The sequence below is a fragment of the Fukomys damarensis genome, unplaced genomic scaffold, assembly GCF_012274545.1.
Source record: "Fukomys damarensis isolate Sample0158 unplaced genomic scaffold, DMR_v1.0_HiC HiC_scaffold_12, whole genome shotgun sequence".
NCBI lineage: Eukaryota > Metazoa > Chordata > Mammalia > Rodentia > Bathyergidae > Fukomys > Fukomys damarensis.
In genome coordinates, this window is record NW_022900924.1 from 2,422,727 (window position 1) to 2,446,202 (window position 23,476).

Consider the following 23,476-nt stretch of genomic DNA (forward strand, 5'->3'; position numbering starts at 1 on the left):
AGACCCTGACACAAACCAGCTGCTGCTCCTTTCTCTGCTAATAAACATTGATAGTGAACAATTATCAGTTTGTTTGTTCAGTCACTTGGCTCCAAACTTACTACTGGTTAGTACCGCTTCTTCACAGACAGACTAAAAGTTCATTCACCGTGCCCCTTCTCTTCCAACAAACCTGACAGTCCTTGAAAAATAATCACAATTATCATCATAATCATGTCATACTTATTTCACAAATGAGGAAACGGAGGCAGAGAGAGGTTAGGGTGTTTATCCACAAAATCACACGGTGAGTAAATGGTAGAGTCAGTCACTAAACCCAACAGAGTGGCTCCATAGCACACATTTTTAACTCTGCACTCTACTACTCCCTTTCACAAAAGGATGATGCATTCTCATGGAGTATAAAATTAAGATGAAAGATTCACCTGCTAATACTGTCGCTTAGGATATAAGTTTTGTAAGCCCAAGTATCTGAGGAAGGTGCCTTTGCAAGCCCTGACATCTTGTTACATAAAAACTTCTAAAGACCTGAAAACTCTAGGACAGAGAATGTTCTGAAGAAACACTCACTTCCACTGCACACGCTACTTTCCTTCCTGCCAGGCTAGTGAGTTTTGTGTTTCCTTTCTGCACTGAAATGAAGGAGAGAAGCATGACTCTACCTAAGGTCTTGGCTACATCCAAGTCCTGCTGCATAAATCCAGTGCTCTTCTCCGTGTTTCCAAGAGACCAGTAAGCGCTGCTCAGGGCAGAGAACACAGAACCTCTCAGTTTGAGGCTGCAGGTGCCAATCTTCAGAGCGGCCTCCAAGACAACCACAGAGGCCCCATGGTGGCCAGCCGTCAGGAGTTCCTGCCCGACCACAGACACGACCACAAAGGGACTCTTGTCCAGTTTCATTTTCTGAAGTTGCTGATAAGTGGGCTCGAGGGAGTCTGAAGAAAAAGAAAACAAGAGAATGTAGGGTGATACACAAAACAACACATGAAGCAATCTTTTCCAATATCTAAAAACAAATGTTTAGCCTACTTTCATGGCCGACTTCAAGTCCAAATGCCAGCCTCTAATTTTGCACCACTCTGTCTGCTGATCCCTTTTGACTAGTTCAACCCTCCCCAGTCCAGCAATCCTTCTCACTGCTGCATACATATGCCACATTCCTCCTTTCTTCTTTGATCGTAACACACCACTTTCCCTGAATGGCTCTTCTCTCACTTGCTTCCTTCTTAAAATAGAAGAGGTCATCAAAATACACAGTGACCGTTTATATGTTTAAATCTATTACACTAAAAGACACACTGCCATTGGAGCTGGGCGTGGTGGTGCACGCCTGTAATCCCAGCACTCGGGAGGCTGAAGCAGGAGGATCGCTGTGAGTTTGAGACCAGCCTGGGCTACATAGTGAGTTCCAGAGCAGTCTGAACTGCATAGTGAGACCCTGTCTCACCAAACCAAAACCAAACAAAACAGACACACTGCCATTAATACTCGTGAAATATCGCTCCTCACTGTGAACACACTCATCCTATCACTCTTGCCACTTTCTAAAGCAGCACTGAAAATCCTCTTCTGCATCTTTATGAGATGTGAGCAGATGTACAGTGAACACTGCTGCTGAGTGCCATCCGACAGAAAGGCAGGCTCATGAAAATATTAGGGTACGTTACCATTTTACTTCATTTATTACCTGAGTGCGGCCCTGTGCAACTTCTGGCTCTTCCCTCAAGTCAAAACGACCATGACAGTTAAACGTTCTAAGCTGATTCAGAACACTGGGGGAGCCTCAGTGGTGCAGCTAACGCCACTCACAGGAGAGCGCTGCAGAGCTACTTCAGACAGTGGCAAGAACAACGGACAGCTGTGTTTAACTGGGGGGCTCAGGGCAGCCTGTCTTCATCGCGGTAAATCTCTGAAATTTAAACTAATGGTGCAGGGGAAGTGGGAAGGGGAGGGGAAAGCTAGTAAGGGGGAAATATGGGATAAGGAAAAAATGGAAATGAAGTGTTTGTAAAGGGGAAGGGAGGAGGGGTGACGGAGGGCAGGGACAAGGGGAAAAATGAGAACCCAGGCCACCTGTCATGTAGAGGTACAGGATCCCAGTGATGAACGTAACTGCAATGTATCCCTAAAGTGTACCGACAAAGTCGATGAGGAAAATAAAAATAAACAAAATTTAAACATGCATTATATTTTTCGACCATACCTCACGTACAAGCACATCCTTTGAGCACCACCTCTACTCAGAGTCCTCAGCTCCTCCAGCCCGCATCTTCTGCTTCTCTATTTTTTTCCTAAGGGAACCAGCTCAGAAGTGACTTAGGCTTTTTTTTTCATTAATTTTATCGGTACATTTTAGGTATACGCTATGACGACCTCTGTCACTGGAAACCTGTACCTTTACGTGATCTATCTTGGTTCTCATTTTTCCCCATTCCCCTGCCCTCCCTTCAACCCCTCCACCTCTCGCTATTTACAAAAACTTTGCTTCCATTTTTTCCTTTTCTCATATTTATTCCTCTCCCTTCTTTCCTTTCCCCTACCCCTCCCACTTCCCCTTCCCCTTTTGAACTTTTCTTCCTGTTTCACATTATCTGTTATACATTTTGATCTTTATTTACACTTTCAGTTTCTCACACCAGAGAAACTATTAGGTATCTACACATATGTGTTCTATTTATTTCACTTAAGAGTATCGCCTCAATGTGCATCTAGTTTCTCATTCTTTATGGCTAATTAGTACTCCATTTTATAAAACAACAACAAAAGCACATTTTCTTTATCCAGTCTCCAGGTGATGGGCAACTGGACTGTTATTACACACTGTGCCACTATAAACATGGGTGCGCATATATCACTGTGGCATGATTCTTTTAATTCTTTTGGGATACCCAGCAGGGGAATAGCTGGTCAGATGGGGCCTCTAGTCCTAGTTCTCTGAGGTTTCTCCACACTGATTTCCACAGTGGTTGCCCAGTCTGCACTCCCACCAGCAGTGATGCAGGGTCCATAGTGTCACAGCTGCGATTAGAACCTGACTGACAGTCCGAATGGCCCTGCCTCTCCTCTGTGCCACTCTGCCTCCTGGTATTTTAGGGGGACAGAGGAACAAAGCAGGAATTACAGTGTGACTGTAGGAAACTTTAACCAATAATGGCTAAAATCTATCAAAGGGTTATTATTCATCTGCAATGAACATTATCTTATTTAACTTTTTAAATTAATGTTTTTTGAGGCAGGGTCTCCCTTTGTCATTCAGGCTGGCCCTGTTTTTCTAGGGAAAAAGAGTTTTCAGAAGTTGCCCATTAGTTTCTTCATGTTTAGACTAACATCTGACTGCTAGCAATTTAGTGGAGTTTTAATTTAATAGATTGCTATGTGTGGTCAAGAGAAGTTTCTGGCCCCTCAAATGTACAAGAGTGGTGTGCAGATGAACCCTGCCATTGTACAAAAGAGCTGAGTCTCCAGGTTCAAACTGGGCAGCAGGAGGGACTCCACAGATAGATAGCAGTGTGTTTAGCTAAGACGCTAATGGGACTTGCCTTCCTCTTTCTCCCTCTTTATGGCTGAGTAGTACTCCGTTTTATAAAAACAAAAAACAAAACCAAAAATCCCACATCTTTATCCAGTTTCCAGTTAATGGGTAATTGGGCTGTTTCCAAGTTTTACCTATTACAAACTGTGTCACTATAAACATGGGTGTGTATATATCACTGTCGTGCATTCTTCTAATTCTTTTGGGAAGATACCCAGCAGAGGAATAGCTGGGTTAAATGGAACCTCTAATCCTAGTTCTTTGAGGTGCCTCCATAATGCTTTCCACAGTGGCTGCACCAGTCTGCACTCCCACCAACAATGGAGAAGGGTTCCTTTCTCCCCACAATCCCGCCAGCATTTGTTATTGGTTGATTTCATGATAGCAGCCGTTCTTTCTGGGCTGAGGTGGAATCTCAGCATTGTTCTCATTTGATCTCTCAAATGACCAGTGATGAACATTTTTTCATGTTTTTATTTGCTATTTCTACTTCTTTGTCATTTCAGATGCCCATTTTTGGATTGGGTCTTTAAATTTGGGAGGTCTGATTTTTGTAAGTTCTTTATACATTCTAGATAGTAGACCTTTGTCTAAGGAGCAGCTGGTAAAAAATTTTTTTCCACATTATGGGTTGTCTCTTCACACTGTCACAGAAGCTTTTTAATAAGATGAGATCCCAGTTGTTGATTCTTTGTGCTAATTCACATGGGACTGAGGTTTTGTTCATGAAACCTTTTCCTATGCCAATGTCTTCAAGAGTTTTACGTAACCTCTCTTCCAGCCAGTTTAGTGTTTCTGTTTTAATATTTCGATCTTTGGTCCATCTCAATTTTAGTTTTGTGCACCACATCAATTCTTGTGTCTAAACTTGTTTTGTATTTTTATAGTCGGTATCACATACTTTGGTCACTTTATTTTAGAATTATTCCACATAGGTCAAATTTTAAAATATTTTCCCAGCTAACCCTGAAAGCCAATATAGGACTGTTCAATACTTTACAGCAAGTGGCACTATGTGCGCTCATGATTTAAAACTTCACTATTTCCACACAAGCGAGAGTCCCTAATATGTCTTGCATTTGGTAAATGACTGTTAAACCTGAATTTGAATGTCTATTTAATTAAACCTGCTCATAGTTTTTCCTAGAAGATGAAATAAAGGAAACCCTACCAAGAAAATACCAATCGTAATCACTGGTGGCTCAATATTTATTGCTACTTTTGAAACCTGCATTCCCAAATAAAGTTAATATTGGTTTTATTTTATTTTCATGTGGTACTTGTAAAGAACAGATAGCGAGTCAATAAGTCAAAAGAGTTTTTTTTCTATTTCAAGGTAGGTTTGAATATACCTATACTCAAACATACACACAATTTACACTCCTTTCTCTCCTCTTTTTTTCTTTAAAGATCATTTGGGGCTATTAATGGTTGCCCAATAAGCAAATGGCATTTTACAATACATTTGTTGTTAGCTTTCCTGAAAAACTATTTCACATTAGTTGTTCCACTATCTACACGTAAAAAACTATATGAGTTGGCCTCTTTAAATCTTGAATCTTCTAGCCAACCTTACTGCATTAAAATGTAATTTTTACAATTTATGACTTCTCAACTCTCCACTAAGGAGCTCTCGCCTGAATCAACATTACCACGGAAACCTTGAAACTTACTGGTGCCTAAAGCATTTTTTCCCTTTCAATCAGATCACTAAACAGAGAACAAAGAACATTTTTACACCTGTCAAGATGCAAGCAGCACACAGTGCCAGGAAATACTAGCTAACCAGTAGGGTTAAGCACTAGCACAAGCACCCAGGAACTGCTAGGTAGAAAAGAACAACACCACACTGACATGCTATAAGCAGAACTTTGGTGCTGCCTGCTGATGAGTCTGGCAGCCACTGATGCCAACGATCAGCATCCCATTGGCCAATTAGCAGAAACAAACATAATCGATTTTTAAAGCTGGAAAGGCTTCTTTAAATGCCTTCATTTTAGAAACTGGAAATATCTAAGTATTTAAGGATTCACCCAAGATCAGACAGCTCTTGGCAAAGAGCCAAGAAATCATTCAAAGCTCTAATCCCAGGCTCTGTGACACTATACCAGGAATGATTCTTAGTTGCTAGCAACAGAATCTTGTCTTTGCTGCTTTTAAGTTAAAAAAAAAAAAAATGCCCTTACTGACTACCAGGAAGGGTGAAAATCCAGGCCTCCAAAGCCAACAGTTAAGACCATGCTACAGAAGTAGCCTGGTGAAGGCAACATCAATACTGCACGTGAACACAGTCACACACACCAGAGCCTGCAGTGCTGCCTCCGCCCGAGCCTTAACCCCTGGAAAATGGCTATCACCACCTCCATGCACCACGGACAGAACACTTCTCGGATGCACTTTCTTCTTTGAAACTTTTACTGATTCAAAGATAGGGTCATGGCTGCAATGGAGAAACTAGGACTTGTTTCCAGCTTTCACAGGGAATGTAGGAAGCAGAAATATAAGATAGGGAACCTCAAAAAAGAGGGAAAGCATTCAGACACTGATGGTCCGAAACGACCGATGCCAGCAAAGAACTACGCCTTGATTAGAGATATTTTCTCCCATAGCAACCATGGCTAAGATAAAAAGAGCCATCCAATTGACTCCAGAAAACTATACAATGGTAACAGAGAAGAGAGAGAACACTCAACAGCTTGAAGACTGAAGGAGAGATATGGGAAGTCCCGAAAGAGCAAGATAACCTCAACTGTATAAATTTCAGTGGGTGAATATGAAATTGAAGAAATGGAAATAAAAGATCAAATTCCCATTTGTATTTTGGAGGAGAATGTAAGTACATTAAATGATAGCTGCTAATGCAAAATAAATATAAAGGTTAAACAAAGGGAGCGATTACCAAGGGTTACTGGAAAGCTTCGTGGAAAACGAACATAATATCTTAAGGAAAGCAGGACTTAATCTAAGTCTCTACTTTCTACTGAGAGTGAAAGACAGCTTGTCCTAATGAAAGGAACCAGGGGAAGAGAGGTACGAACAGTGACAGCGAAGCCCACGCAGGCCAGCCTGAGATGGGACACGGTGAGAGCTGAGAGAGCATGTGCAGGAAGGCAGCTGATGTACAACACTGGAGAAAACACGGAGCTACGGACAAAGGCATCTGTATTCTAAAGCCTCACAACCTTAGTTTCCTCACTTCGGGGAACGTTTAAGTTATAAATGTGGAAAAAGTTATCCAATCCCCACAGAAGTACATGTATATGACTGCGGACATGCATACACATCTATGTATACATGGCCATTTACTCATGTGTGCAGGTACCTGCACAAAAATGTCCATTTCATTACATATGAATTTTAAAAAGTTAGTGTAAAACTTCTGTTTGGGTTGTAACTGTATCTCACTGGTCCACCATCGCCCATCGGAAACTCTAACTAGCAACTGTACTCTTTTTTTTAGGACAATGTCTCACTATGTTGTCCAGGTTGTTCTGGGACTCCTGGATCAAACAATTCTCTCAACTCAGATCCCGAGCAGCCAGGACCATAGGCATGACACCATCCTCGGCCAGGTGTACATGCTTTTGATGAATAAAGATGGTTTGGATAATTTTTAATGCATAGATATTCTCAATTATTCTTTCCAACTCTGTTATTCTAACTCTTCTTATAGGGTAAACTTAGGCTAGTGCAAAGGGAATAATGTTGTGATTTTTATTAGGCTGGACAGAAGAGAATTTTGGCAGCCTGCAGCTTTTAAGACTGTTTTATTTCTAGATTCTATGCATAATACATGAAGCAGCCAATGTCAAACCAGCTCCACAAGGATATAAAGGCCCTTTGCAGCACTGATTGATCAACTATTATATGTTTTTGAAATACAAAGGCTTTAAGAATTTAAGATTAACAGAGTCACTTGTTTCCGGATACTCGAAGAGCTTATAAGAATGTAGCAAAGGCTTATAAAAAAGATAATCACACTTAATTAAGACACACACTATACTATTTCATCAGTTCTGATCCGGACATTTTGTTACATATTAACATTTCTAAGTTTGGTGCCTCTCAATGGTTTGTCACTTCTATATCTGAAAGATTATGTTAGTATTTAATCATTAGTTTTCTTTTTCTTAGTAATATATGAAGTAAAGATGCAGTTTCAATCCAGAGTTCTTAAAATTAGGAGACTGCACTTCGGGAAACCAAAGGGTAGGTCCAGGGTGGCTCCTCAGAGGAAAAGATATCTGAGTAGTAACTGGACACCTTGGAGACCACAGTGCTGCAAAGCAGGGCATTCTGATCAGGAGAACCTGGAGGAGAGGATGAAGGAGAAACAAGGTCTCCAACCTAAGGCCCGAGAGAAACTTTCCAGTGGGTGTTCACGGGGAGTCCTTGGGCACTATGCAAGGGTTTTCTGCAGCCACAGCGCTCTGCCTGCCATAAACACAAGAGTGGATCCATACGCCGCAGCTCCCACTCCCCAGCGCGCGGCAGGGCACCGCCTGCAGAGCAGGTGGCATCTACAGGGCCATGAGCGACACCATTCGCAGTCGGTGTTCCCGTTTCCCTCCACTGAGGAGGACTGAGGTATAGAAAAGAAAGCAGCCTTGCTCAGCCCATGGGCCAGCAAATGGCAGTGCTGAAATTAGATTTTAATTCCGGCCGGGGGTAGGGTGGATGACAGCTATGTTTTCAACGTAACACTTCGGAAATAGGCTTCCCGTGAGAAGTCACGACCCAAGAGAAAATCGGAGAGAAAGAGTTTAGAAAGGCTGGGCATTGGACAAATAAAAGGTGAGCCCACACTGATCCTGGGAGAAAAGCTATACATTCTACGGTCATTTTCCAGCAACACTATAGAATCAGCTTCCTCAGACCCTCTGGAGCTAGCAGAAATAAAACAGGTGACAGATCACAAATGTACTAGTCCTTAGATTACTGGATTAACAGGAGGAGTGAAAATATGCACAAGACAACCTTCAGTCAGAGCAGCTTTGGCATCTTTAGAGGGACAAATAAAGGTTCCCTCAATCCCCCTTCATAACTGTGTTATGAAATCCACGGCTGCCAGCAGCAGTATGCTACAACGCCCAAATGTGCTGCAGCATTAATAAGACACGATGAACTACAACTGCGGAAATGCTACCTAGAAAGGAAGGAGAGAACAGCAAAGGATCACTTGAGAAATCATGGGAAAGTCTCAATCTACGTCTACACTTATTTTACTTATTTTTATATTTTCATTAATGACTTAAGGCAAATATATCATATAATGATGTAACTATATCCCCAGGAGAAACCGTTTCATTGATATGTGGTTTGTGAGCATGAGTGAAACTATAAAAATAATATAATACAGATTTAACTCAGAAATATAAGGAATTATAACAAAAAGTCATTAGTTTTAATATGAATAAAAATAACATATTCATATAGGAACCAGAGTATGGTAATACCGGTTAGTCCTACGTTTAAACAGAAATGAAATCTTGATACTTTTAAAAAGCTGAACGCATAGGAGCATATGCAGGTCATTTGGGCTTTGTTTGCTTGTAGAAGCACCTGGATTGGGAGGCTTTCTGTGTTACATTTGTGAAGGGAGGGCAGGGACAAGGGGAAAAAATGAGAACCAAGAACCTGTCATGTAAAGGTACAGGATCCTAACAATGAATGTAACTGTACTGTATCCCTAAAATGTACCAATAAACTCAATTAAAGCTGAAAAAAATAATTAATTACAAAACAAGAGCAACGGACAGAACAGATCAGATCTATTTGTAAAGTGTCCCAGACTGCACAGCTATGCAATGGTGACAGAAGCTTGAAAAGATGCAGGAGGCTAAAATAAACAGAGGGTAAAAAATGAGCAGGAAATGCTGACAGATTCTGTGGACTGTAACCGTATGACCAAAAAGAAGGTCGTTAAGATTTAGGGTGATGCACAGAATAATGCTGCAAAGCAACAGTCTCTATAAAATGCTGAGAGAGGCCCCCCCCCCCGGCACAGATACTGGTGGCAAAGGCCATGCTAAAAATAAACCAGATAAATTAAATTGCCTAAGGAAAGAGAAGAAAATATTGAAGCACTCTAGGCACCCGTAAGGAGGAGCTTTCTCCAAGGTCAGCCTTAGGTCACTCACTGGAAGACGAGAAAGAACCAGCACACAGAACCCTCGGGGAGACAGCAGCTCCGAGCCATTTTTCTGCTATGTATGGAAGATTTCCTTACCTTTACCTAAACAAACTGCTTCAAAGGCAAAATGTTAAGTATGATTCTGCTGATACCAATATTGTAAGGCAGCATCAGAAACACCCCGGAATGAAGAGATGCTATTCTAATGAACTAAATAAAAACGTTACAGGGAGGGTACAGGGAGAGAACTGGGGACCTGGGAAAGTGGAGAAGAGAGACAGGCTGATTTCGCTGCGGTCCATTCACCCCCACGCCTTGAAGCTCTGAAGCGCATCTGCTCTGAGTCTGAGTTTATTAACAGCAGGTCCTACAGTGGGAGGAGCCACTGGAGAGGGAGGGAGGGAGAGACGGAGGAAGGGAGAGACTCAGCCCTGCACGGCTATAAAATTGCCCACAAAAAAGGAATTCTTACCAATTAATTCCTAAGACATAAAATCCCTAACTTTTAGGAAAATACTTTTATAGCTATGAACTTCCCAGAGACTGTAAGAGTGGTACCATATTAGTTCAGTGCACTTTTATTTAGCACATACTTTGAGCTAAGTACAATACCAGCCAATATAGTAAAACTATTTTAATGTTACAAACATTTTCACAACTACATAAAATGTTGAATTATATTGCCATTAAAAATTTTAGGTTTATTTTCTCATATGAAAAAAATTTTAAATGTACCATTTTTTTAACAAAAAGAGTTCTGCTTGATAATGACCGAATTAGCATGCGACATTATTAGCTACCTAGTACCTGCCATGAACCTGCCTTAGTGAGTCCATCACGACCCAAGATAACACTTAGCACATGCTTTCAATCAAACATCCTCAAACACTCATGTTTTCAAAAATCAGTTTTCCGGGGCTGGGGGTGTGGCTTAGTGATAGAGTGCTTGCCTCACATACGTGAGGCCCTGGATTGTTCCCCAAGACTGAGGGGAAGATCAATCGCTTCTCAAAACAAAATCAATGTCTTTTGGGATTTAGAACTTCTCCAACCTCTAAACCTTACAGTACTATTTCCAATCCATTCTCTTATTTTTCCAAAATACCAAGTGGAATAAAGTAGAAGTAGTAACGCAGAAAACAAATGTAGTGCATCTGTCTCACTTTGCTCTCTCCTTTTAATTCAGTTTTATTTAATTCTTAATAGTCTCTATAAAAAATGTTACATACTGCCTCTAATGAAGGACACTTTTCCTTTAATAAAATAATATAAGAATGTCTGTCTTTTCATATTTGATTATACCTGGAAGGCACATTGGTCCATCAAAGAAAATCAGTTTATTGTTAGAGGCTTTGTGGTTTAGAGTTGCAAAATTTTAGAACTACCCAAAAAAAAGGATTACTGAAACAACCTCAAAATCCGGAGAAGTTTATTCATTTACCCATGGTCATATAATAACGAAAATTTTAAGAATATAAATAATCTATGTTCACGGACTTCAAGGCCAGTGGCCTTTCCATTTTACTATTTTGCCTCGTTAATGTCAATTCTCGGTGATGATTCTTGATCTTCCTTCGTTTAAAATATCATTCCTTAGCAAATTTGATAACCTATCAATTGTCAAATCCTGAATCTCAAGTCTTAGAAGGACAGAAACGTTGTACTTCAAATTAGTGTCCAAATACTACTCTCGCCATACTTACCTCTCATGGGAGATTTCATGGCGGCCTCCACCATCCCCACCAGAAGCTGCAGACTCTTGGGATCTTGAGCCAGTCCAGATGCAAAGGCTGCCAGGGCATCGGCATGACGTCCGAGGTACTGGAGGGCAACACCCTGTCGGAAGTACGCCTGGAAACGAAGGGAAGATAGGAGTGTTTACATGCCACACTGCACTGACTCCTCAGTAGAACTACAGGTCAGCAGGTCGACGTGTCTCCGATTCACACAGTGAATGGGTGGTAATCAAAGGGACTCATTTCTTCTAACACCACGGAACACAGGCACATTTCTTCTGGGCAACACGTATTTAAAACTGTCACCTTTTAAATTTCTAGTACACATTAATTTTATCACGTTCTTTGGCATTTATTCCTATGTTGTTTTTATTGTGTCTTGATTATTTTAAAAATACTTATTATTCTGCCATAATTTCAAAAGCTCATTAAGCACAGGGATTTGTACTTATAGTGTACAATAAAGAATAAATTCAACTTATGTTCTATTTTTCCCCGTATATAATTAAAAGGAAAAAAATCAATGAGTGATTGGTGTTAAGACAATTTTAATAATGAATAACATAATGTGGTTACATATTATAATATGGTATGTCAGATGTAATGTTTAAAAGACAGCTACTAAAATGTGTGTACTTTGCTTAGAAACAGAAAAAAGACTGTTGTTCTTCGTGTCCTTTAAATAGTTTTAAAACTAGTATTATCATCTGTGATTATAAGAAAATTATGGTTTCTTTCAGCTAATTAAAGAAAACACTAAAGAAAAAAACTTTTAAGTTTAAAATTTAAATTTTAAAAGAACTTTAAGAAACTGCAGTCTGTTTTCAAGTACAGAGTAAAACCAAGTAAACAAAGTGTTACTATTACATTACCATCATTGGACCTTGTACCTAATTAAATAATACATAAAAATGACATTTTTGAAGCATTAATTGGTTATATGACATCTGCTTCTAAATAGTTGGCCTCATTCCATCTAAATACTCTAACAAAACTATTTACAAAACAAATTTAACTTTCTTCAGTCCAACATACTAAGACTTTGTAACAAACCGTATTCATGGGATCTAAATAAAGTGTCAAACTCTTGAAATTATTAAATAGGCTTAATATACCATTTTGTTATTTCATATCCCACATACATACAAATCAGAGAATGAGAGCAAGCATCTTTCATGTTTACAAAGTATATTTACTTATTTCATTTTTATAACAACACACAGGTAATTAAAGAGAGGCAATACTAATCAAGGTTTCAATTAAGAAATAATCCATAAACAATGAATACTCAAATTATTATGGGCTATTCAGACTTCTATTACTTTAAACTACCAGCAGCTGTTAAAACTCAGACCCCAGTAAAATAACAACCTATAAATGCACTTTCATTATTAATTCATAAAATCCCTTCCTTTCAACAGACTCAGCCACTATTTTAATCTTTAATGTGTTTGCAGACATTTTTCATTAGCTTTTGCATTTCACATTTTAGGTGGTTCCTATAACCCAAAAGGCAATACACAGTTTACATTCCGACTAAAAATAACTATAGTTTATATAAGCTTAGAAGTGCTATTAAAGATTAACTTAAATATATTTATATATGCAAATATACATGCCAAATACCTATAAACTGTAATGATTATTTATGGAGACAAAAGATGTCTGTAGTTATTGATTTCGCATATGTATTATAAGAAAAAGAAAAATCTTAGTAATCCCAATTTTAATCCCTCTTGTACAAAGTAAAGCTTTTTCATTCATTACTTCACTGAGATAGCAATTGATTTTCCCATCTGCCAAGCAAAATCACTGAGAAGTATGATTTCCCTTGAAAACACAGGAAAGTTTAATGCCAAATACAAGCTGTAGTCTCACATTCACACAGCTCTAGAAGACTGTGCATGTTTGGTTTTCTAGGAACTCTGAGAAATCAGAAGAGAAAACATAAGACTGGACAATGCTTCTGACAATTCTTTCTTCAGGAAAAAATTCTGAAAGGAGTATAGGAGAGAGTCTCAAAGCTCTTCCTTAGCTCTCCCTATACAAATTCAGGTTTCCCCACCCACCTTGTTAAGACATCATCAGTCATAAACTCTGAGCTATAGCCTTGTCAAGATAGCAGGGTGAGTCAAGTTCTGACAAAGCCCTGCTCCAGACTCACAGAAGAGGGGTCTCCCAACTTACTGCCACGCTTTATTTGTTGTATATACAAACAACCATTGAGTAAAAATGGGGACTGAACCCAAGGCCTTGGCAATGAGCTACATTCCCAGTTCTTTTCTTTTTAATTTTCCTTTTTAAATTTTGTTTTTGTTTTCGAGACATGTCTTACTAAATCTCTCGGTTGTCCAGGCTGAGCTCAAACTTGCAATCCTCCTGCCTCAGCCTCCCAGAGTTTTAGGGTTACAGGTATGCACCGCCATCATACCTGGTTTAATTGTTTATACTTTTGTGAGAGATATACCACTAGAGAGTTCAAGCTGATGATGGTAAAACCCAGACTGTTGGTTTTTTGTGCTAGAATATGCAGAATGCAGTAAAGTCCTTGAAGAATACATAGTAAGTACTTCATGAAATGAGCTGTTTTCATTATTAATGAGAAAAGAATCATGAGAACACATAACCACAGACTAACAAAATACATGTACATTCCAATAAAGATACTGGTATTCAAAAATATTACTCAGTTCTTATCACTGCTTCATTGTTATGGCTTACACCCAGACGTCTCCCAAATCCTCATGTGCTCACAGGTGGGGCATTTGGGAGGTGACGGGATCACGGGTGTGTGATACAGATCATGGATTTGTGATAATGGAGTAGTCCATTGATTGGTGTAGCATAGTTCTGGCGGCGATGATGTTCTTACTAAAGAGGAAAGACCCATCCTGGGTATTGGTAGCGTCAGCTAATAGGCTTGTAGCCTGCATGGAATAAACATGGAAAGAAGTTGCCATGAACTGTTTCTCCGCTGCCAGGCCGTGCTGCCGTGCTGCCCCGCTTTGGAGCCAGCTGCCTATGGACTGAAACCTTTATAATCTGCGAGCTCAAATAAACCTTTCTTCCTTTACCTTGTAGGTGTCAGTTTTTTGTCCTAGCAATGAGAAAGTAACTAAGAAAAAATAAAAGTACCATATAGACCAGGGAACTTTATAATCGAGACCCCTCATTGCTATTAGACCTTCAGACAGATCCGAATGATTTAACTGAAAGAAATGGGTATTTTCAAGTCTTAGGCAATTCGGCTTCACCCATGTGATCCTCTGCCTGATTCCTCCAAAGCAAAGGCCAAGATGTGCCGAGATTTGGAGCTGTTTACCATAGCTTCAAGAAAACTGATGTGACATCCTGTAGCCTCTCTGCTCCTCTTCCTACTTGCTGCTGCTACTAATTTTTCTCACCATCACAAGTTTCAAGCGAATCGACTTCCTCTGGGAAAGAAGGGCAAATTTCGATCCCTCAAGATGGAGGAGGCGATACGTGCACAGCCTCCCACAGGAATTTGCTGTCTGTGAGGCGACACTCAACACTCAAGGGTGTCTGGAACCTTTAAATCATATGCAAGGGGTGGCCAAAATATAAGGTAAATGTCCAACTGTGTAAAAAAAATTATTACAGTAAAAGATACACTGCCATTAACTCCCATCAAAATACCCCTTTGGGGGCTGGGGATTTGGTTCAGTGGCACCACGCCTGCCTCTCAATTGAAAGGTCCTGAGTTCAATCCCCAGTACCTGAAAAAAAAAAAGTATCCCTTTTGCTTTGAACATAGCCCATTGCTTTTCCACTTCTGAAGCATTCTGGAAGTGCTCTTTTGTCTTTTCGAGAAGTGATTTAAACATATACATATGATGGATCTTGCTGCTGAGTGCCACTGAAGGGAAAGGCAAGCCAATGAAAACACTACAGTGTGCCCTTAGGCACACGCTTCACCAGATCTGGCCCTGGGCAACTTCTGGCTCTTCGTAAAAGACGGTGATACTGATATGTACAGACTTTGAACTGATTCAGGACATCAAGGCAGCCACAACAGCCGCAACTCAAGACACTCAGGAAAGTGGACTTCCAAAGTTAGGTGTGGTCCGCAATCCCAGAACTTGGGAGACTGAAACAAGAGAATCACCAGGAGTTCAAGGCCAGCCTGAACTACATAATGAGACCGTATCTCAAAACAATGAAGGAAAAAAAACACAACAACTCCCAGAACTGTTTTAGAAAGCAGCAAGAACTTAGGATAAGTGTGTTTGAAGGAAAAAGAGTATTTTAAAGGGGATCAATGAGAATATGTGTTCTACTATAATAATTTTTAAAATTTGAACATTCACTGTATTTTTAGATCACACCTCACATACTCCTGCCTTAATAACCCAGCACACATACACTACATGCTGAGCCCTGGTTATGCCAAAGAGAAGGGAGGGCAATGTGCATTAACTATTGAGAATACCTATTCCCTGAGAACAATAGTTTAAGATGAAACATTAACCAGAAACAAGAGAAATTTACAGAGCATTAGTTAATATACTAGACTAAAAGTGGCATGCCTTTAGCAATTTTTTTGTTGTTGTTTACCAAAAGGAAACCACAGTAATTATTCCATGCATGTAACTATAAATAAAGACAAGATAAATAAAGACAACAAAAGTACAAGTTTCCATTCCTTTCTTCCTTATTTCAATTACCATTCCCTAAGATTTGTAGTGCCAGGCACTGTGACGTAAAATACAAGGAAGCCTAGGCAGGACTCACACCCTCAAGGTGCTCACAGTCTAGCTGGAAAGAATAGAAAAGCTATAAATGCTTAAGTGCTAGCTGCAGTAAATGTTAACTAACAGCAACTGTTCCAGTAATGTATCAGCAGAAACAAAAACATTTAACTAATGACTAAGGCATTTATAACCTGTTGTTAAAACTGTTAGTATTATTAGCATTTGCTTCCTATTAGGTGGCCATCCAGAGGATTAAAGCAAAAATACTCAAAGGCTAAACATTTAAAACAGTAAACCATGCACCCTACAAAGTACCTCTGGAAATAATGACAGACCCTTAAGTCTTTTCTTCCTACATTTCACTCCTGGTTCACAATTGCAAACCATTGCTGAACTCAACAAAAACCCAACGCCCTACTCTCCCACATGCTCCACATGAGTGACGAGGTTAACTACTATGCTCACAGGTGAGTGTGATGTAATATTACATAGTACATGTAACAAATACATGTAAAGGTATATACAATTAAATGCAGTAGCTCAAGCACTTACAAAATATCTGCCTTTTCATTTTGATTTAATCTGTATTGTCAAATGTTGTATTTTAATATTCCCAACCTGTCTTTTAGTTTTAATTTAAACTTTTTTTAATATCTTCTGAAGAATGGTTATCTCCAATATGGTGATATATACTTTCCATAGCATCACCATTTTTTTTTCAACAATGTTTATAAATCACATAACTCCTAAATTTTTCATTATTTTTTATAATGAGTAGAAATAAAGAAAATAAAAAATACTGATTCTAGTTTTTAAAAAGGAGCATTGATTTATATGGGTCAGAACTGGGTCAGAAAATGATTACAAGATGCCAAAGGTAGAAAACCTCTAACATTAATATATGTACACAAACAACTCTGTTCCGTTATGCTGGAATGGGACAAAAAACAATTTTAAAAGGAAAGATATGATTTGAGATTTTATTTTTTATTCTTTTAGTTCTCCGGAAATTAACATTTCTTGGTTTTAGTCTTCTGTTTGATGTTTGCATATCAAATATTTTGCAGAGTTCACTTTCACATAGTTTTTCAGAAATGTATGGATAAATAAAAGACATATTCCTTTAAAAAGATACAAATTATATAAACAAAGTGTAAATATACACATTACTACTATCTATGTTATTACATTTTATGTCATTTCATTTACACATAATGAAGGCATAGGACTCATGCTCTCATTAAGTTTTCCCATTCTTGCATTAAATAGATAGTTGCAAGGATACATACATGAAAATTACTTATGCTGTGTGTTTATTTCATTAAGGACAAGGGAAAAATTATTCAGAACACACTGTCTAACACAACTTTCTGAGATGTGGGATGTGTTCCCCGTACGGACAATGGCAGCCTCTAGCTTGTCAAGTGGCCATTGAACACTTGAGATGTGACTAATATGAAGACACTAAATTTCCAGTTTTATATTATTTTGATTACTAGATTTATATTAGCCCCAAGTGGCTAGTATCTACTAAATTAGATAGTACAGCTTTAGAGTTTGGTCTTCTACCAGTAAACCTATGAACACAAATCAAAATGAGAAGAAAGTGAGCCCAACAGATGGGGAAGCTACCCTACAATTCCTCGGTTAGGGTTATGTGCCTCGGTGCTGGGACAGTTGCGATAGAAAGAGAAAGGATTTCTATGGCCCATGGAATCCTAGCCTACGTTTCAACTGTGTACCTCTGGCCAAGTCACTTAACTTCACACGACTTCATGTTCCATTCCCTCTTACAGAAGGAAAGGTGGTGATGGCCTCGGCGGGTCGCAATGACAGCTGCTGCTTGCCATGAAACACAAGACACTGAGTAGCCACTTCTAAAATGCCGAACAGAAGGGAGCGCTCCTTGCAGCTGGACATTTGCTATTTAATCAGGCGGCTCTTCTGCTTCTCCGGATGGACATTAAGGGGTGAGAGACTGACAAAAACTAGTCACCAAACAGAAACTACTAATCACAACGATCACCTCGAGTCACTGAGAGGAAGTGCTTCATCTCTCTCTGTCGTTAGTCATTTCAAAAGCCTATAAACTAGATTTGAAGAAAAATTTTCAATCAAAATTGCTTTTTAAAATACTTCAACTTCAGCAATGTATTGGATAGTTCTTATGAAGGCCATTTCACAAAAGAGATGGCTACAAAATTTGCCCCAAATCATACAGCTACAAAGTGAGACAGCTCTGCTGCCACGCTCCCTTCCCCCGTTCCACGCTACCTCTTTAAATAAAGAATTGATGGTGCGCAATTAACCTCTAAATCAGCTTGTGTGGGAATTCCCGTACTTGTGAAATTCAACCTATGGAGGGAGAAATGAAAGGAAATCAGAAATGACACAGAAAATTTATGAACATGAATATTTAATCTCTATTCCATTAGCAACCATTGATTGTAGAACAATTTTTAATGAATTGGATGGAGGGAAAATTCATTTCATTAACCTTCCATATAAATGTATTATTATTGAACCAAACAGGCCACTGTACTTGAGACTCCATTTGATGTTAATTAGATTATAGGCACAAGGCTTTAAATCAAAGGCAAACAAAAGGAGTCATCAGCAGCTTTCTGGGCCAGTGCATGTTTGTTTGCTAGCTACAATACAACTTGCTATGCGTCTTTCATCTTTTGATATTTTCAGTAAGTTTTCTGTTGCTATTTTCTGACACTTTATACTAAAAATAAAATAAAATAGAACCTCAAGGATCAGCAAAGAACACATTCTTCACGCAGTAATGTGTTTTTATCGGCTCAGCTGGGAATAATCTTTTCAAACTCCACAAAGCTACTTCTACTTTTGCTACTTTTTTATTACTAGTCTGTTGTATTGTATGCTGAGAGCACAAGCAAGAGACCGGGGCTATTTTAGAAAACACCATTATTTAGTTTGGAATCCAGAGTCAGAAGACCAAATGGCCTAAACATAATGTTCTAACCAAATCTGCAGCTGTGAATTATGTTTTTCTGCAATGTTGGCTTTTGGTGCATTCAGAATCAATTTCTAAAGAAAATCTGCTTCTAATTCTGATTGTATCATATCATATCAGCTATTTCTTGTCCAAAATAAATTTTAAATGAAATGTATCAAAAGTGTTACCAAATTTAAATGAAGTTTTATCAAAAGGAGACACATTCATGAGAAAAGCATTGTAAAAGCAAATTAGAAATTTAATAAGATATACAAGAAAAGATGAAATGCCAACCAGGAGTTAAAAATCAGGTGTCACTTTCTAGCATTGGAGAGATTCCCAAAGTTGCAGTTTATGTCAGATTATAAAATGTGTGTACATCATCTGGAGTTTTTCTTCTAAGTTTTAAACATAAACAATGAAGCAGTCTGAAGGCCCCTAGAGCAGTGGTTCTGCACTTTCATATCTTATGTTTTCATTCTATGGGTGTGCCATAGGACGTGTGTAAAGTCATGCCAAGAAGAAAGCCAGGGAAGTTCCTGAACATGCTCCAAGAAATCATCTGGTTTCAGCATGAGTTCTGTGCCCCCGCCCCACCAATCCTCCCTTCACCCCAAGACACAGAAAACACGTGCTTTCACATACATAGGCTGGGTCCTGGGGAATGTGGTAAGACCAGAAGCAAAATGGAAAGGAAAAAAAAATTAAACATGGTGGGCAGAGAGAACAGCAGATTAGGAAATACACTGATGCCAACAATACGAGAATTAAAACAGGCCGAATTATCACCAGCTGCTGAAAAAACACACATGGCATCTTGCCTACCATAATGTAACTGTACCCAAACCGTGCCAGATTAACGGGAATCCACGCTTTCCAAAAAGCAGTCTATGAAAATTATTACTATAAGCAGCTACATATTTGGACATAGAAACTCCGCATGCAGCTTCCTTAGGCAGATGGAATTCCATCACTGGTCACTCACGCCTTTGATCCACATTTTGGCTATGAGCTCTTGCTCTTCTATTCAAATTAGAGTTCAAATGGAAGATAGCATTGTATCAGAAAGAAGCACAGAGCCACACAACTCCTGAAATGCCAATTATTTAAAGTTGTGAAGAGAGAATTTTTTTAACTAATCAATTTTATTTCTTCAGCAGTTTTAGGTTCACAACAAAAAATGAGCAAAAATCACAGTTCCCATATATTGCATGATCTCCCTAAGCATCCGGCATCACAGTGGTACATCTGTTACAATCTATGGGGAAAGACTTTTAGATAAAAATGACAGAACAAAATGAAGAGTTCATGCAATTTCTTAAAAGAAAAAATTATAAATAAATGCCCTCTTCCACCCCTCCTATATCCCTGATCCTTAGTATAATTCTATTCTTCTGGCTTTAGGGATAATGGGGAAGTAAGTTTGACAAATATTGCCTACACCACTGACAACTAGTAAGTTTTGTCAATCGCCAGACTGCAGTCAGTCTCCAGAAAACAATACATCTTAGGGAAAGGGACATGAACAGGGTGACATGAGCAACTGGCCGGAGCAAGACTGAAAGGCAAAACTCTTGCATAAATATGCCACTTGGGGTTTTCTAAGCGATAAAGTTCCTAGCCTATGTTTTTCCCTTTCTCGTGTTTTACAGTCTTTATTCATTGGAACCATGTGTTAAGTTACCAAATACCAAAATGAAATACAAGAAAAACAAAATGTTTCTCAAAACTTATTAGCACCAAAACACATTTTATATTGTTTCAAGAGTGAAGAGGTTCCAGTTCTAAGCACGACAGAGTAACCACACTCTACCTAATCTTTTCTACTAAATATAGCTAACTATACACTGGAAAGACTTCTCTGAACGCCAGTTTGAGGACTCTGAGGAGTAAATGATAGCAAGTCAATCAAGGAAAAAAACTCAAATTCAAAGTAGCAAATGGGTACCAACCAGCGATGGGTTTCTTGTCGTATTTGGGTTTTTTTAGCATTATACTCCACGTAGTATCACCCAGCTTGGATTCAAAGGTAGGTACTCCCTAGAGGCAAACTGAAAAGACGCCAAGAAAATCTTCTTTTGGTTAGAGTAGCAAACAAGGATACTCCTAAGGGTCAGAAAGAGTGGAGAAACCTCTGTGCATTTAAAATCTTCCTTATCATCCCTGTCACCCCAAGCAAGCCAGGTGTAGCTGCTGGGCAGGGATCTGCAGTTTTGAGGAAAGGGACCCTAGGAGCTGTGGTCCCAAGAGAGCAGGAAGAATTCCAAAGCCTTTCCTCTCTCCCTGCCCTCTCACTGCTTGATGCCTCAAATATATGTAATTGCTGGACATGACAGGCAGCAGAGGGAAAGAGAAGTCCTAGCATTTGGCCAGAGAATAGGAAGGAGACACGCAGAGAGCCGGGAGGTGTTACGGTGATCAAACATGAGAGAGTGCTTATCAGAATAACACCGTAAAGGAATGCATGGAGCCGGCCCTACACAGCACGCTGAGGGTCACCCACCACTCAGCTCTGAGAGTGATACCTGGGCGGTGCAGAGGAAGGACAGGTCCGAACAAAGGAAAAAGTCTCTGAAAACATGACCAATGGTTACACAAAATAGGAACTGGAGCTTGTTACACAAAACAACAACAACTGCATTCATGTCACTGGTGTCCAAATAGGAGGTAAAAAGAGGATAGAGCAATAAAAGTTTTTAAAACGACTAAAAATGTCCCACATTTTAAGAAACCCACAGATTCCAAAAGCTCAGCAAAGCCCAAGTAGGAGGAGCCCAAAGGAATGCATGCCTAAATATACTATAATCAAACCAGTTGAAGTAAAGATGAATGAAGTAAAGCCTGCTGTGGCTCACAGTCAGAGGGCCTTCAGCCCGTGGCTATCAGGCTCTGTACTGGGGCTGTGTCCATCACGGAGGGAGTGCCTGACACAGGAGGGTGCTCACCTGAGGGGCCAAGAAGTCAAGGGAGTGGGGGAGAAGACGCCTGCGCAGCGCAGTGTTCCCTCTGGTGGCATCCCCGAGAGACCCGACTTCTTCTGCTAGGCTCTATTTCCTTTTTTGTTTTTTTCTTGTAACATTGATTTTCTCTGATTTATTTATTTTAGTATTTTTCATTAAGTTTATCGGTACTTTTCAGGTATACAGTACAGTTGCATTCGTCACTGGGGTCTCGCACCTTTATATGACGTATCTTGGTTCTCATTTTTCCCCCACTCCCCTGCCCTCCCTTCAGCTCCTCCACCCTCCCTTCCCTATTTACAAAGACTTTGTTTCCATTTTTTCCTTTTCTCATAGTTTTCTTTTCCCTTCTTTTCTTTCTGCTACCTTTCCCACTTCCCCTACTCCTTTAGCCCCTTTCTTCCTATTTCACTTATCAACTATACAATTTGAACCTTATTTACACTTTCAGTTTTTCACACTAGAGAAATTATTCAATATTTACACGAGTGTGTCCTATTTATGTCACTTAAGAGTATAGCCTCAATATGCATCCATTTAGCTATAAATGTCTGTAGTTTCTTATTCTTTATGGCTGAGTAGTATTCCACTGTACAGAAAAATCACATCTTCTCTATCCAGTCTCCAGTCGGTGGGCTGTTTCCAAGTTTTAGCGGTTAGAAACTGTTAGGCTCTATTTCTTCAAGGTTCCCCTCTTTCCCACTATCTCCAGACTAGGGATGAAGTCTTCACTCATATGGGTCTCTGGAAGACACACAAGATGGAAACTATAATACTACTGTTTTCCACAAATTATGTTGGGACAATTGGAGAGTCAGATACATAAAAATGAACCTCAACCCACACTTTGCACGTTTTATAAGAATTAACTGACAGTGAACCACAGATCTAACTAAATGTAAAAAAGACCATAAAACTTATGAACAAAACTGTAATCTAGTGTTAAATCAATTCTTAAATATAACACCAAAGAGGAACTGAGGCAAAAATGGTGATGTAGTAATTAGCTCTGAGGGCTGTCTCTCCCAAGCAATGTTAAAAACTCAAGGGCCAGGGATTAGCTCAATGGTTCCACGCCAGCCTCGCAAGTGCAAGGACCCAAGTTCGATCCCCAGTACAAAACAAAAACAACAACTCAAGAAAAACGGTCAGAATCAACTTGTTTTAGAACTTTAGGACACAGTCACAGCAAAACAAACGTCACTCTAGGAGAAAGGAAACTTCTCACACCGTACTGGGCCTCGCCTCACTCTCTCTGGCTCCTCATCAGTCTTCAGTCTGGAAGTTTGTACTCCCACTGCGGACATCACATCTCCAGCTCACAAGGGAGCAGGGCAGATCTTAGTCTCAAATAATTATGCTTTGTTGGTCTAACCTGTTTAGGGGCTATGGGAAAGATTAATGCAAGTGTTGCCTTTTATTTCATCTAATTCAGAAC

The 23,476-nt window shown here is 39.5% G+C and overlaps 1 protein-coding gene across 1 annotated transcript in view; it reads right to left on the reverse strand.

Annotated features, from left to right (window-relative positions):
- Ttc28 (tetratricopeptide repeat domain 28) overlaps positions 1 to 23,476 on the reverse strand; it is a 558,472-nt gene that overhangs the window by 278,722 nt on the left and 256,274 nt on the right. The window contains exons 3-4 of the mRNA XM_010604145.1: positions 11,369 to 11,516; positions 663 to 935 (exon numbers count right to left, since the gene is read on the reverse strand). Coding sequence (XP_010602447.1) covers positions 663 to 935; positions 11,369 to 11,516 — 421 coding nt within the window. The remainder of the gene's footprint in view (positions 1 to 662; positions 936 to 11,368; positions 11,517 to 23,476) is intronic.